General features: G+C 39.7%; 3 protein-coding genes across 5 annotated transcripts in view; 1 reads left to right on the forward strand and 2 right to left on the reverse strand.

The window, feature by feature from the left end:
- Positions 1-797: 797 nt before the first annotated feature.
- Positions 798-3081, reverse strand: COA5 (cytochrome c oxidase assembly factor 5). The gene is made up of 3 exons (XM_003203140.4): positions 2935-3081; positions 2670-2753; positions 798-1513 (listed from the first exon to the last, which is right to left on the reverse strand). The coding sequence occupies exons 1-3, from the start codon at positions 3034-3036 to the stop codon at positions 1472-1474; spliced, it is 228 nt and encodes a 75-aa protein (XP_003203188.1). The 5' UTR covers positions 3037-3081; the 3' UTR covers positions 798-1471.
- Positions 3082-3243: 162 nt separating this feature from the next.
- UNC50 (unc-50 inner nuclear membrane RNA binding protein) lies at positions 3244-6020 on the forward strand. The gene is made up of 5 exons (XM_010727670.4): positions 3244-3523; positions 4066-4186; positions 4975-5114; positions 5189-5290; positions 5710-6020. The coding sequence occupies exons 1-5, from the start codon at positions 3244-3246 to the stop codon at positions 5844-5846; spliced, it is 780 nt and encodes a 259-aa protein (XP_010725972.1). The 3' UTR covers positions 5847-6020.
- Positions 6021-8327: 2307 nt separating this feature from the next.
- The window catches only part of MGAT4A (alpha-1,3-mannosyl-glycoprotein 4-beta-N-acetylglucosaminyltransferase A), a 76439-nt gene continuing 68430 nt past the window's right edge, over positions 8328-16336 (reverse strand). For all 3 annotated transcript variants that reach the window (XM_085213711.1, XM_085213702.1, XM_085213708.1), the window contains exons 13-16: positions 14621-14699; positions 13035-13101; positions 11679-11791; positions 8328-11502 (exon numbers count right to left, since the gene is read on the reverse strand). In XM_085213711.1, coding sequence (XP_085069837.1) covers positions 11476-11502; positions 11679-11791; positions 13035-13101; positions 14621-14699 — 286 coding nt within the window. In that variant the 3' untranslated portion in view covers positions 8328-11475. The remainder of the gene's footprint in view (positions 11503-11678; positions 11792-13034; positions 13102-14620; positions 14700-16336) is intronic.

Raw genomic sequence — 16336 nt, forward strand, 5'->3', positions numbered from 1 at the left:
AGAGGCAGGCACACTGAAGGAAGGAAAAACAAGTTCTTCAGAAACAAGTTCTCAAATAGAAGGAATAAATATTGACTACTGTCATGGTTTTAGTGCTATTTATTATCTGATATCCTCATAAATCCTTCTTCCTTACCAAGGCAGGGCAAAAGACTAACTAATGTGTTACCTATAATGTCTCAAAGAACACACTCCGTCTGCAGACAAATCTGCCAAAGTCATCCTTGGTCAAAGGAGAACGAAATAATGTTTTCCTCTATTAATTTGATCGCTTTCTCACTACCGCTGTTCCATAAATTATGAAATCATTCAAGATTTAAACACACACAAAAAAAAATCTAAGGAAGAAGCAAGCTTTTAAAAAGTTCTAATAGAAAACTGTTGCAATTTACCTGCATATGAATATTTTTCACCCATAAATGCAAACCAAAGAATTCAGAGAGAGAAATGAAAACAAGAAATAGGCTCAGAATTTGTGGACTGCAATTTTCAACAAACAATCGAGTCCAAATCATCACCACTAGCTGGTGCATATGTTTGGACAAATATTATGCACTTGGCTGAAAAGTGATGCAAAAAGATGGTCCAGAGGCATCTCAGAGGATGTTCTAAATATTTCTAGAACACAGTGAGAGTGACCACAGTCTCCTTGCCTTTTGGCTTGCCAGGATCCCGCTCTCCCCACACCCAAACACATGCAGTCAGCCACAGCCTGGACACAGCTCTCAAGTTCTGAGAAAGAACACTGCCATCGTTCTCCTGTACCTACGTCAATACAATGAGAAGACAGATTACGGTAAGATTCATCAAACATCCTTTAATATACAGAAATCAAATTTTAATCCAGTTGTCCAATGAGATCAGACCATGCTAATAAGCATGCAAAATGACATCAAAAGGAATTCGTATCATGAGGAAGGAGATACCATCCTTGTGTGTATGGCACTGTAAAGACATCACCACTTCTACCCGTAGGAGTAGAAGGGCAGGAGTACTGGGCAATAAACTAACTGGGAAGGAAGCAACTCACACTCATCTCACCTTGGTCAACTCAGCTTCTCTAAGGACAGCTCTACCCTGAGGTATCCTCTGGCACACCACTCATTTCAAATCTCATTATTTTCTATTAGTTGTAATGGTAAAATATTACCAGAATTAGTATAACTACAAAAGCCAACTTCACTCCAAAACACAGTGATAACTTCAGCAGTTTTTTCTGGATTCTGTGTATTTTATTACAGGCATGTGGCAGGTACCCATTTTGGCCAGAACTTGCAGCTTTATGCTTCCCTTCTTTTTAACATTTAAATGTATACCCAGGCATCTGTCAGAATTTCCAGAAGTTGATACCTTCCATGAAAGCTCTGGACAAAAGAATGTGTGGCAGGCAGATTCTTCTTACTTTAGCCTCTGCTCCAGTTAAAGTACTGATGAACTCCAATTTCCCATGACAGGGTCTCTTCCAAGGACTTCAGTATCCCTTCCTTCCTCTGAATCTTGTCCTGGTATCCAGCTGAAAATTGAAGACAAGATAAAAAGACCACAGTTCATTTTGCAGAAGAAACACTTCAGAGCACTTACGCTACTTTGACACTTTGTAGCTTCAGAATCAAGTTCAAAATGAAGCTGAGCTCACTGTACAGAAAGTGAGTGACGCAGCCAACAACTTACAGGGCTTTTCCAAGTCAACAGATAATACCTTAAATCTCATGCAAAATTAAAATTAAGTGGTAGCACGCTGTGCATTCTGAAGTAAGTGTAGTAATACCACAAATAAAGAGTGGCACGGGGCGCATGAATACAAAACAGTGTAAATCTATATGACCCTTTTTCCAAACAATGGACAAGCAGGATGAGGAAAATTCAGATTTTGTTTAAGGAGGAGTCAGCAGCAATGTCAGTTGGACCAGGAATAACTTAAACAGAAGCCTGTGAGAGCCAGGCCTCCTCCCACATAACTTGAAACTCTGTGCTAGATGCTTTTTTTCATTAAACTCCTTTAACGATCTACAGGCAGACATCTGGAGATATGCTGCAGCATCAAGGAGCACATACTTCAAGTGCTAACGTACCCAGCATATTTTTATGTCTCTTGTCAATTTCTGGGCAAGGAATTCCTATCAAAACTAGACAAACTTTATCTAATTACATGTTCACAGCTGGCTTCTTACCACCTAGCTTGATAACCTGCTATTAAAAGGATAAAAAGCCAAACTCCCTAATCTTCCAAGTGCTTCTAATACCCCACTGACTACCTTCAGGCACACAAACCCGTACCAGTAGTGGAAGTACCTTCTGACACGACAGTCTTCCAACTCGAGTGCTCTCTGTACATGTTTTCCTATGACTTCACAGACAGAACTCAGCCTAAATCAATACCTCAGTTTACAGCTATAGCATCTATAAATGGTGCTTAAATTAAGGCTTGATTAAAAGCAGTGCTGAGAGCACCCACCTCACTTATCTTGGCTGTTGCGTTCTAAGCTGAATTCAATCTCAATAAGTATCTCTTCCAACTTACACTACAACTTTGCTGTTCACAATATTCCACACAAAATCCAAGGGCCAAAACTGCTCTGTTTGCTGAATTAAAGGCTTTTTCTTTGGAAAACAGACAGAAGGACTTGAAAGCAACAAACCACTAGGAGAAACCCAACGCACGCACTTACCATCGACCTTTTGCACGCAAAAAACGTGAGCTGCAAACCTTTGCAGTGCCCTTCCCTCAAGCATTGCCTGGGACTTTTGTTTTCCTGTCGGATAAGAAGCAAAAGGATTAGATCACCCAGGGAGCGCCCTCAGCTCACAGAACCACCGGGACGCCTCGCTGAACGCCAACTCGGGGCTCCGCTGAGGACCGCGCTCGCCGCCGCCTCACAGATGGCCGGCGACAGCGGTGGGGCTGTGGAGGCGCAGGGTCGCTCCGGCTCTCACCTGCAGGACGCAGGGGCTCTCCAGCAGGCACTGCCTCAGGTCCTCCCGCACCCCGCTGCAGGCCCGCTTGTCCTCTTCCTTCTCCTCGTAGTACTTGGGCATGGCGGAGGCACCGCACTACATCACGCTCAAGCGCCGCAACCGGCGGTGGGCGGGCGCCGCCATATTGAAGCGCACACGGATTTCCGTCCTGAGCGCCCCGCCCGGTGGCGGCCGCTACGCGTGCGCGGCGCGACGTCGCCGGAAGCGGAACGGGCGGCGGAGCGGGTGGGGTCCGGCGCCGCCGTCCGCCGTCCTTTCACCGGCGCGATGCTGCCCACCACCTCCGTGGGGGCCCGCAGTCAGGGCAACGGCGCGCTCAGCCCCCGCGATGCGGCGCGGCACACGGCCGGGGCCAAGCGGCACAAGTACCTGCGGCGGCTGCTCCACGTGCGGCAGATGGACTTCGAGTTCGCTCTGTGGCAGATGCTGTACCTGTTCACCTCCCCGCAGCGGGTCTACAGGAACTTCCACTACCGGAAGCAGACCAAGGACCAGTGGGCGCGGGACGACCCCGCCTTCCTGGTGCTCCTCAGCGTGTGGCTCTGCGGTGCGTGCGGAGGGAGAGGCGGGGGGAGGCGGGGCTGAGAGCTGCCGCGTAGTGCTGAAGTGAGCTGTGCTGTTCTCCCGGGTGACGGCGATAGGATGAGAAGTAATGGTTTTAAGTTGTCCAAAGGAGGGTCAGGTTGGATATTTAGGAAACATCTCTTCTCAGAAGGCAGTGGCACAGGCTGCCCAGGGAGGTGGTGCAGTCACCGTCCCTGGAGGTGTTCCAGGGCTGTGTGGATGTGGCACGGAGGGACGTGGGCAGTCCATGCTAGGGGTGGGCTGATGGTTGGACTGAGTGATCTGAGAGGTCTTTCCCAGCCTTAGTAACTCCCTGAGTCTGCCCATGGCTTCGGTTAACAAGGATTTTTTACAAAACAATATTCTGTTGCAGCATTGTGTGAATTCAGAGCTGTTGCACTGAAGATCAAGAGGTTAAAGATAAAAAGGAAACTGGAGATTTTTTAGCACCAAACTCAGAAAAATAACATGATTTATAATCTCGTGCTTTCTTTTCCAAAGCTAACTTTAAAAATCTTTTTTCAGTGTCTACTGTAGGATTTGGATTTGTGCTGGACATGGGGTTTTTTGAAACGATAAAGTTGCTGCTTTGGGTCGTATTCATAGACTGCGTAGGTGTTGGTCTCCTGATAGCAACTCTGATGTGGTAAGTAGTCATAGAATCATAGAACAGTTTGGGTTGGAAGGGACCTTTAAGATCATCTAATTCCAAACCCTGCTCTAGAGAGGCACACCTCCCCCACTAGACCAGGTTGCTCAAAGCCCCATCCAGCCTGGTCTTGAATGCTTCCAGGGAGGTGCCAGCCACAACCTCACTGCCTTGCTTCAAGTCCCTTCCTCCTGCACATGCTTGCCTTTTTTGCAAAAGTTTCCCCTGTTCACAATGAATCTGCGGCCCTTCTTGCCTCACCTTACCCTGCATCCAGGATCTGCCTCCTCCTGACTCTTCTGCTGGCATAAAGAAATTTCAGAGGAAGTTACCCTGAAAGATGCAATCTCTTGTTTATAAGCATAGGGAGCTTGTTCTGTTTCTAAACAGCATACATTTTCTGACATCAGCAGACCTTACACTGAATTAAATATAAGGCTTTGAGGTTTGCTCTGTAGTCTAAAACACTGGCGACATTGGTTCGGCAGTAGCCAACGTGTAATTGCACTGATAAATTCTGCCACTGAACCATTTAAAGCAAGAGTTCTTGGCATTGTGTTACCTGCAGTGCATTTCAGCTACCTGTTGAAAGCAAATACCAAAGTCAGAGTTTTAACAAGTGTTCTGAGGTCAGCTTGGCTTGCATAACTCTTGAGTATCTTTCTCCCCTAGAGCCGAAGTACCAGAGTTGGGATCTCAGATGTAGCTTGCTGTCTGATACCACTGTTTTGTCAGTCAATTCAGAGCTTCACATTAACCACCTTTTCACTTATCTTCGCATGTAGGTTCATTTCTAACAAGTACTTGGTAAAGCAGCAGAACAGAGACTATGATGTGGAGTGGGGATATGCCTTTGACGTTCATCTGAATGCCTTCTACCCACTCTTGGTCATTTTGCATTTTATCCAGCTGTTTTTCATCAACTGTAAGTAAAAGATTTTGTCTTCTCTCTGATGAAGTCATCTATCACAGCAGCTGAGAGCAATTTTTCTCTTTCAGATGTCATCATACCTAATTCAGTCATTGGATATTTTGTTGGGAACACATTATGGCTGATTGCAATTGGCTATTATATCTATGTGACATTCCTTGGATACAGTGGTAAGTAATGGCAACTTTCTCTGTAGGACTGAAAGAAAAAGCATTATTTTAGTCTATCAATGTGTCAGTTTGACAAATGCATGACCCGATGCATGTTTTCATATGGGTAAACAACAGAATTTATATTTTTCACCATAGCAGCTTGTACTTGGAGACCTGTAACATCTCAACTTGTTCTTCTTCTGTAAATCCACTTCAAAACATCCACATAGGATAAAAGTTTGTATTGAGGTTAAGTCTGTATTTTTAGGTGACTTTACCCATCCCACTTAACTCAAGTTCTCTTATCTGTGATCAGCGCAGGGCTAATAGGACAGCAGAGCAGTACTATCTCTGTCTTTCCTCAAGGCCCTTCTCCATGAAGCACCTGTTTGAAAGAGCACTCCTTTACACGTGCTTCACTTTTACCTCTTTTTCAGCATTGCCCTTTCTGAAGAACACAGCTATCCTTCTGTATCCGTTTGCTCTTCTCATTGTGCTCTATTTGATCTCATTAGCATGCGGATGGAACTTCACCAAGATGCTTTGTTCCTTTTATAAGTACAGAGTGAAATAAAAACAGGACTTCATTTATCTACTGATTATTTTTGCTTTATCTTAGCTGTCTTGATGGCAAAGAAAAACAGTTAAGAACTGATTGTAAATGGTTGTAAATTTCTCTTTATTGTAGATAATTGTGTAAAAAAAAGTTTGAAGTGTCTTTTTTTATTAAAATATTTACACCAGTAAACATGTTAGCAATTTTGTTCAAATACTTTTGCAGTACATTCCTACAAACAATTATACATCTGTAACTTAAGTTTAACTGCAACAAGTCTATGTAGCATAACTCTCACTGCAGCTATTTTGCACATACTGGCTTAAGCTCTACATTACATGGGTTTTAAGTGACACCGAAGAGCATTTTTATATAAGAATAATATTGGAATACCTTGCCTTGGGACTGCATGAAAGTAGAAGTGTTAATACTGTTGCAGTGGTAAAGCAACATCTGGCTCCAGGTAGAGAACTGTCCTCTCCTTTTTATGAAAGAACTTTAGATCGTTTTATTGTAATGATTATTTCAAATATACACAGACAGTGCTGGCACACAGAAGTAACACTGATGCAAGGCACAATTACCATGACCCCATACCAGGTTTCCAAATATAGCAGCAAGTTTTTTTATCTAATCTAGAGAAGTCCAATGGGTATTATTACATCCACTATTACAAGTGGGACATTAATGAAAATGGAAGGAAACTACGAGTTAATTTGGCCACACAGGCTTATGGCAATGCCTACAGCTGTGAAGTCCACAAGGCAGAATAAACTGACCATCACAAACAACACCTTCTGGAAAATGAAGATGATAACTTCCCTAAGACTGTGTTCAATATGAAACGTGAGCACTAGGATTCAGTTTCAAAAACAATGCAAGAGTAAACTGCATACAGTAAGACTTCGTATTTCAATACTAGAATTTGATCTCTAAGGAAAAATTATATCTTATCTTAAAATACCAAATATGCTGGCAGTGCATCTTACAGTACTGTGTGTTTCAGCCACTGTTAAGGCTTGAAGAGAATTGTGTTTCCCCCCTCAGCAGCCACTGAGCAACGTTCCCCTTTTAACAAGGAAAGCACTGAACCGCTGACACAAGGAAGGCGAAGGATTCCAGTCTGCCCTGGCTAACGAGCTCCCGTCCTGCAGGCAGCTATGGCCTTCCTGTACTACATTCCCTAACAGGAATCCTAGCACCCTTAGGTTCAACACGGAAAATTCTTCATATTTAGAGCCCTCTGGTACGATACCATTGAAATCAATGGAGGACTTGGGGCCTGTGTACCTTGCCTGCAGAGTTCATCCCCTCAAAACAAGGCTTCATAGTTCTCGCAACTAAGCTACTTGAAGTTGTAGCTGCTCACTGTTCACAGTAGAAATCAGCAAAACCCTTAAGAACTAAAACACTCAAAGAATAATTCATTATGTCTGTATGGGGTGTGTTTTTAAATCAGTAATTGATGCTAGCCTGAAAACACCAGCTGCTTAAAAGCCTTTCAGCATTACACTGGTGACCGTAAAGATAGAGAACATAGGACTTTTTCTTCTTTCTACTGCGGCTTCTTGCCTTCACTTGTTCAGAACACATCCCTCCTTGTAAGGACAAATATAAAACTCAAGGTTGATGTATTTCAGAGGGACAAGGTTTGAAAAATCGGATTTTTCTTTTCCATGAAAATAAAACAATATTCTGCCAAATTGGAAGCAACTTACAAATTATTACAATACTTCATTTGCAGCAAGCATTTCCAACAACAACAACAAAAAACCATTATTGAAATGATACATATTTAAAAAAAAAAAAAGTAAAAATGTTACATTGTCATTTGATTTTGCCAAACACCAACCACACTCCAGCCATTCAAGGAATGATTTATACTGTATGGGCCAAGTGTAACTTGCTTTGCTCTTGACTCAAGATACTTTAAAATAGTTTCTTTCAGAAGAGCTAGAACGTGTGATAGAAGAGTGCAGTCTTCCACTGGCCCATGAGTCTGATAGTTAATTTTCCTAAAAGTTGTTTCAGTTAAGGAAGAATCAACGTGCCTTTAGGAATATTTTCTATCATTACCAACAAATTGTTAGGATGCCTACAAAAGCACAAAGTCTTAAACAGTATTTTAGAAAAATGTATATTAAAAAAGTGCTAATGGGATTATATTCTGTTCACACTGCTTTGTTTTCAGTAGGACTACCCACTAATCGTGCACGGCGAGATTATACTGAGAGTTTTATATTTCCTTGGTCCAGAGCAGCCATGATCAGCTCCAAAGAGTCGGTGCTATGATCAGCTGCTCTGCTTGGCATCCAATACATGATACTAAGAATAATTCAACCAAAAAATGATTTTTTCTGTTAATGACTTTGGGTCCAAGTCATCTTTTCTGAAGCAGCTAATAGGATCTTAGGATAACACGGTTTATTTTGAAACACTTGTCATTATTTGATTACTATAAGATTCACTGACCTACAGGGGATTTTTAAGACTACTAAAAAAAAAAAAAAAAAAAAAAAAAAAAAAAAAAAAAAAAGGTTAGTTAGTTAAATGTAGGAAAACAACTCTGTCCAAAATCAGGTAATTGGTTTAAGATGCTGAGAGGAACTCTTGTGGTAATAATTTAACTTACGACATGTGTAAGATACACGGCCCATCTGGAACATGCCCAGACTACTTGAGGCAGTGACTGTTGAACCAAGCATCCAAAGCATTCTTATTTCAGCAGTAATTCCAGGGAGGAGACTTGCACTTCATTAGACCGACTTGAGGATTAGAATTTGAAAGTGTGAAAGCCCAAAATAGCTCTGTAGAGATCATTTCCAAGCAATTTTGCAGAACTTCCTGATAGGTCTGAATTTACCTGAATCTACAAAACTTCATTTGTGGCTCAATTATTGCAAAAATATATAAGCTGAAGAAGATCATAAGCGTTGAGGGAGCCCAACTCCTGCTGACACAATGCAATAAGAATGCAATCATCTTTAAGAAGAAACAAAACCAAAATCTCTACGCTTTATCAAGCACTAATTAATTTGTTGCTTTTGATAAATGTCATCTTGATGCTCTTGAGAACTAAATGTACTGGTAACCCCCCCAGTTTGGTAGTGAATGTTGTAAGGGATTTATCTAATTACATCCATTGTCAATGATTCATCTTAACAACTGTGAAACATTAGAAACAGTGATGCTTTGACAATAAGCACGCCATCAATAAACGGGACCAATGAACTTAGGAACTCGTGGAAAAAGATAAAAGTCACTATCAACAAAACAACTTATTTTAAGAAACTACAGTACTTTATGTATTTCTGCAATCAAAACCATAGTAAGTAGCTAAAGCTACCTTGTCTGCACCATTCATTCACAGACACAGCTGAGAAGAAAACCTACTTCCTTAGACTTGTGCTAGTTAACATGTGATAAAAAGCCACTGCAGACTAATACTTTGATGGAATGACATTTTACATACAACAGATTGGAATATGGCAGCACAACAGGCTAGATTCAGGTAGAATTTTGAGCCAACCTTCCTCACTTTTATTTAGAGCAGTTGATATAATCAGAAAAAAAAGCAAACAAGGTTTGCCTGATAGGTTTCTTATTTTTTCAATTTAAACCTGTCCCTCTACACAGGGCTTCTGTGTACAAATCGTATCTTCCCTGCACCCTCAGATAACATAGCTAAAACAAAATGGTCTGTAGAAGTAGTTCTGCTTATCAGCTTGAGTGCTGCTGCCCTGGCTAAGCTACAACACAACTGGCCAAGGAGGCAGAAGAAAAGACAAGCTGACTCTGTATCCCAGTGGTAATAGCTCTTAGCTCGCAATGCTGAAGTCAGGTCTAGGCTCCTGCTCCATAACAGTAGATCACGAAAAAGAGGCCAAACCTATCAGAACTTTCCTGCTAGAGACATGAATCCAAGATCTTCACCCTAGATTACAGACCCTGCAGCAGGCTTTGCATGTCTGTGCCCAGACCACAGAGTAGCTGGGGATAAGGGAGCTCCTCCTCATGAAACTGCACCAGCCTTTGAGACGTCTGTTCCAAGAGGTTGCTTCGCAGCATGGCTGAGAATCCCCAGGCCAGGGAGAGGCTTCCCTCCAGCATCAATCAGGCACTTCATTCCTACTGGAGAGGAAATACTGCTTCTTCTTCCCGACCATCTCTCACCAGGTAACTTAAATCTTCCCGCATCTGTGTCATAAGCACCTTCACCTAAGCTGAAGGACTCTTAAGAACAGTGGCAGCATTAGTACTGCAACAATTTCACTCTGGATTTAATCCAAACCTCTTTTCCTGACAGAGTTTCTAATTTAAGATCACTGTTGTTTCCTTTGCAACAAAAATGCAGGGCACTAACTAACTTCTTATTAGGGACCCAATTCACTTTTTATTTTAATAAGAGCAAGTTATCACACTGATCACTAAAGGAGTCAATCCAAAACCTTATTTTTGAACAATGGAAGAAAATATAAATAAACCAGAACCAGAAAAAGAAACGCTGCAGTAATTCCTTAAAAGATGATCTCTGTAGATCAAGTGTATCTAGTTACTATTAACTCTTTTGAAAGAAGTTAACATCTGCCATTCCAAAAACAAACTTGGGGAATACTTTTTTTAGTACAGAAAATGAATTTGTCCAGGAAATGCTTAAAAAGTTCTGTTGTTTTTTTTTCCTTTTTTTCCCTTTTTTTTTCTTTCTTTTTTTTTTTTTTCTTTTTTTTTATAGAAAGAACAGTTTGTAATTGAAAAACTCTTCTAAAATGCAATGGATTATTGTATCTAAAATCACTGCAGATTTAGTACATAATATGAAATAAGACATTTCAACATGCTCTTCATGTGGCTACAAACTGTACATAGTGGAATTTCATTGTTCCAAAGAAGAATCCTCTTTAGAACTCTGATAAATGCCTCTGAACATAATTCAAATTCTGTGTACAAAACTACATAATTTAGAAACTTAAATTAGTTGTTTTTGTTTTAACATGGCAGTATATTTGAAATATGGTATTAATTTATGTTTGCATCTGCAAAGAAAAATGTAGAAAGATAACTTAAACTAGAGAATTCATAAGAAAAACTATATCAATTTAAAATTTTACTGCATAAAAATATGTACTTTTCAAATTATTTTAATAAATTAAACATCCCTAACATTTTTAATATATATCCCTGACAATCTATAAAAGAGGGTTCTTGTTATAGAAAATAAATGAAACTCCGAAAGTACCCCCTTCATAAAACATATTTAACAATAATTATATATTTTTCTTCTTTCAGGAATGTAACAATATGTACAACTTCTCTATAGTACTATACTATCAAAATAGTACAGATTAAGCGTAGTAGGGTTCTGCAGCTGCAAGATGGTAAAGTCACGTTGAAGTGGAGGGCAACTGAGGCCTCAGATGAACGTTATCAGTGTGGAGCATCAGTTTCTGGATGGATCAGATAAGAAGGGGTAAATACAATCTTCTCATCTACAGTAGATTTCACGAGAGGTAGAGTTCAAGTGAAAATGAAAAATTTGGAATAAGGTGCATGCTCAGTATTTTCAATTTGTGACTTGCTAAGGATGTCAGATTTCATAGGGAAAGTTTTCAAGGGTTCCTTCTCATCCCTGTAACGGGGATTTCAATGATCAGTTTGTCATCTTTTTAATATGAATCTGAAACAGAAAAGCAGAAAAAAAACCATTACATTTTAAGGAGATTGCAGTTCTCTCAGTAATAGGAAGGAACTGTTTTCAGTGCTAGCCAAAATTTTGAGCTTCAAACACACTGAAGGAAAGAAGAAATCTCACATTTGCAGTTTTTATTTTTAGAAGATTATACCATCTCTCACCTCATTCAGAATTGCCCAGACTGCTGAATTCTGTATTACTGAAAGCCGGAATGATGAAATAGGGTTTAGGCTGGGGTCAACCATTCCTTCAGCTACACCATTTTCAAACTTCCCTGTAACAGAAGTGAAAGTATACCCTCAATTAACTTCTAGTCAACAAAGAACAGACTCTATGTCCAAAAAATACACCTACAATATCACAATTCACAGCTGATACCGGGTGCTGCTGAATGCAGGGCTGACTGGCATCATTAGTATGATGGTCTAGTATTAGATATGGAGGTTGGCGGTCCTGCCTACGGTAGGAGACTTGCATATTGATGACCCTTAAGGTCTCTTCCAACCCAAGCCATTCTATGATTCTATTATTTCCCAAAACAGAAAACAGCCAATGTTTTGGTATCAATTTGCTGATACTATAAGCAGCAATCAAGACAGGAGATGTCATCAGAGAAGCCAGACCTGAATAGGATTACACTAAAGAATCAGAACTTCAGAACTGTCTGCACTGTGAGCATCCCTGAAGATCATAGGGGATTTTAGCACAGATTTTCATGTAATATCGTGGACCTAAATATGAAGCCCCTGGCTTATTTGTGTTCAGAGAGCATTGAGCATATTCATGCTTAATGTACTCCCATTTAAAGAATCCTTAAATATATTACAATTAATAAGAATCCAGATTAAAAGCCCAGTTAGAATTTACACTTGAAATGTAAGTGCATCAACTGTAATTCATTAAGATGAAAAAAAAAATTGCTTTCATTATAATTGGGAAGCCCAGCCTATTTCACAGTAAAAAAAAAAAAGTTGGATCGAAAAGTATCCAAACCTGATCCACAAGTAACATTTCTCTTTCTTGACAACAGGTATCCTGCCATTTCCTGCCCCTTTCCCCAGCAGCCATTTGGTTACAGAAATGCCAATCTCATCCCATGACAAAAGGGTTGATTTTGTCTGACTGTAGAGTTGGTTCAAACCCCAGCCCCTGTTGACAGGCACTCGAGCACAACAGCTCACTGGGAGGGACTCATGCAGCCACAGGACATGAGAGAGGAACTTATGCAACCTGGAGATGCCTCAGTGGTAATGTAGGTTGATGTATTCTGGCAGAGAAGTTGGGCATGGCTGCACTACAGTTAGCAGTCACAACAGGCCTTTGTTTAGTACATCAGTCTCAAAGAATATATATTGGAAGCAATGTTAACTAAGTCTAGAAGGTCACACATCCAAAATGAAGAACAAAACCCAGATACAGGTTTGGTTTGGTTTTAAAGTGTCTTATCGGTTGCAGTAGTAACAAAACACATGGCATTCTAAATGAGTAAGACAAAAGCACTGCTGTCTGTGGCATACCTATTCTGAAGTAACCATCCTCTAAGCGTTTGTCTTTGGTTTCTTTGCTTAATACCAATTCTTCATTCTACAATAAGAAAGCACAGATGAGTTTATTTACTTTTCACATATGACATTGCCAAGGAAGGCCAAATTTGTACACACTTGTTATATATCCAGCATCCAGCTTCTCTAAATAAATTATAAACCAGTATAGAATAGTTATTTGTAGCCTTTGGTAAGCCAACGCACAAAAATAAGTACTCCAGAATGGAACTGTATTTGGCTTCAAAATAGAAGAAGGAAGTACTTTAAGTTCCCCACTTAACTGATATGTCAACTGCCACATGAACAAAATACATAACAGACAAGAGTGCACACAGAAAAATAAAAGCGAAAGCAAAATCTTGCCTTGTTTTCCTATGGTTGAGCCAGAGGTTTCTCTCAGGCCAAATTAAACTTACAGCTCATTTTTTTTAATATAGGAATTTGGGTAAAATGGAAAGCCTTCAGATCAGCAAGGGAAGTATTTCAATTATCACTGCCTTACTGAAAAGGATGGATACCAATAAGCTTCTTTCATAAGCACAGAAAAATAAAACTGTAGACCAGAGCTTCAAAAACAGCCTGACAACTACAACTAGAATCACACGACCCAATACTAAAAGACCCACTCTAAGAATTTCCTACAAATCAGTTACAATTTCTTGACAGGCACAGGACACAGGACATTAAGTCCATCTACTATTTGTTTCCCCTCCTCTCAAGTCCCAGACCAATCCAGTCTAGTTTTTGGCATATATACAATCCCTCCATGATCATTTACTTATTATTGTTTTTCTTAAATTTGGAATATGGCACTTAATAAATAGATGTCAAGAAACCTGCATCAGTTGTGTGGGAGAAGACAGACATACTTTGCTATTTTAATACCACATAAAACAAATTTATTTGAAGTAATATCCTAAACCATTCCCAGAGTTTTGTGATATAAATGATTAGGTGTAATATCCAATTGAAGAAAAAGAGCCTGTATCGTCTGGCTTCAAGCTAGAATATATTTTAGACAGTACAGTGCTCCCCTGAAATAAAATTCAGACTGATTTATGGTGGAAAAAATTAGGTCACCAAGAGAAAGACACAGATTTAGTCTGGGAATCCAGATACTGAAAAATCTGTAAGGATTTGTGGTAAGGTCTGGATATATGTCAATTCCTGAACCAAGTTGTTTTTTGTTTTTTTTTCTTAACTAGGTCAAAAAGGAGACTGATTTAGCTTTTCCCTTTTCCAAAACACACAGGAAAGGGCAGATTATTTGGTTATTTTTTGTTTTAAATAGTAACGGTGAGTTGGAAGAAAATGAAATTGTTCACCTCCACATTACCATCAATACTTGTAGTAGGCTGCGTTCTAAAGGAATATCTGAATAGTTCCAGTAATTTTCTGTGAATAGAGCCAAGCTTAAAAAAAGTACAAGCATCAAAAGCCTACAGTTAGAAAAGAAAGCACCTTGTCTGTCTTAGTCTGTTAAAAAAGGGAAGTCAATACAATTATGAGGCTTTGCTTTTATCCTATAATGAAGGAGAAACAAATCAATGTGTTCATACCTGAAAAGGCAAAACTTCCACGGTTGTGTTTAGAAGTATATCTCCTGGATGCTCTGGATTGCCACTGTGGAACAAGTACCTATAAATAAAAAGGAAACATAAGACAGTCTATATATATCAATCATCAATCAATAGCTATGTTACCACCTTATGTATCACTAAACACTTTATCTGAGTTATAATAATAAACACAAATTTTACACTAGACCTACATCAATTGATGATTGAAAAAGTGAAAGATGGTTTCACGTCCTACTGTAATTGAAAGGGCTAGCTAAAATTTTTGCACTTGTTCAAGAGCAGTTGGGTAAGGTTTTACTAGGAAGATCCCTAGATCTGGTCTCCACACGTTGCATTACACAAAGCAGCCAACACTGTTTGCCAGGTATGCGCTGGCATCACTTCCAACCTCTCTCCTTTGCTTCCCACGTCTGGTCAGGTCAGCCCATTCTTGTGCCACCAGAATGAACTCTGCAGATCTATTCTGAACCAGGTCAGGAAACGTATCTGCATGGACTCTCTTGCCAGATTAGTTTTCTCTGAGACCTGACCTCTGCTCTGGTTCTTTGCACAGCCTCATTAACGACTCTGCCAGGAACTCCCAGCCAATACATTAATGATGTCTGAATTCAAACTTCTATTCCAGAGACAGATTATTATTTCAATATCTATATTTTTTTTCTTTGCTAACAAAATTGTGTGTTGTCGGGTTGTTTATTTTTAAATGTACAAAGGATTATTATATTACACACCTGTAGAAAGTCCCCATTAACCTCATTTAGATGAGTAATGAATGATTTTTCGTAATGCAAAAGAACAAATACATTTTAAAATGTACCCCAAACCTTCCCTAATATTTTTAAGTAGTGAAGTATAAGTCTTAGAATTCTAACTACCCCCTCTCCAACAGTTTTTGCAGTACCACTCACCTGCAGATAGTCAGTTACAAAAGACAGGCTTTAATTTCTCTTTCTTTATATATAAATACAAACTTCATACCTCTTGATACCAAACATACACACGTAAATAAGTAACAATATTTATTACCACTAGGTGGTATCAAACGCTTGAAAAGTTGCTCATTCTTATTTTTTTCTAGGGGACCACAGAGATGTTTGTTCAGATTACTGTCTGAAAACCGCTTGTATATTACACCTGCTCAAAAGACACTTTTAACAAACCTAATTTACTGTTAATACATTCAAATGAATATGTAAGAAATCTATCAACACATTTCAAACCTTCCTTCAATTGGAAACTAGAGAAATAAACATTAAGCACTACCTTCCACATTAAACACATCACCAGCCAGGGACAAAATTAGTTCAGAAATTATCACTTGATTAAAATTACAAACATTAGCTCCACTTGCAATTTATTAAGACATAATTGCAGATGTCAATTCCAGATTGTCTTTATCCACTATGTCTGAAGCAAGGTAAATACTTGCCATTAATCCACACTCTATAGCTACAAGTCAAGAAGTAGAACAGAGCCCTTTGACCCTGAATTAGAAATGTCTGTGGTAATAAGCTAATAGGAATTAATTTAAAAACACACAAACACACAGAGGCATGTAGCATTTATCAAAGCTCAGCAGAGTCAAAATCATACATTCAGATCTCAGAAAGCTACACTGACCCCCATTGCACTGATTTCAGCAGAGCTTCCCACACTGAACTGCAAGACAACTAGATTTGGTCAGCTCCAACACTG

This window comes from Meleagris gallopavo, chromosome 1, assembly GCF_905368555.1.
Source record: "Meleagris gallopavo chromosome 1, MGAL_WU_HG_1.1, whole genome shotgun sequence".
Lineage (NCBI taxonomy): Eukaryota > Metazoa > Chordata > Aves > Galliformes > Phasianidae > Meleagris > Meleagris gallopavo.

Coding starts and splice junctions, on each gene's coding strand:
- COA5 (XM_003203140.4), bottom strand. CDS start 3,036: ATGCCCAAGTACTACGAGGAGAAGGAAGAGGACAAGCGGGCCTGCAGC. Junction 2,754..2,934: donor AGAGCCCCTGCGTCCTGCAG/GTGAGAGCCGGA, acceptor CTTATCCGACAG/GAAAACAAAAGTCCCAGGCA. Junction 1,514..2,669: donor TTGCGTGCAAAAGGTCGATG/GTAAGTGCGTGC, acceptor TTCAATTTTCAG/CTGGATACCAGGACAAGATT.
- UNC50 (XM_010727670.4), top strand. CDS start 3,244: ATGCTGCCCACCACCTCCGTGGGGGCCCGCAGTCAGGGCAACGGCGCG. Junction 5,115..5,188: donor CCAGCTGTTTTTCATCAACT/GTAAGTAAAAGA, acceptor TTTCTCTTTCAG/ATGTCATCATACCTAATTCA. Junction 5,291..5,709: donor GACATTCCTTGGATACAGTG/GTAAGTAATGGC, acceptor CCTCTTTTTCAG/CATTGCCCTTTCTGAAGAAC.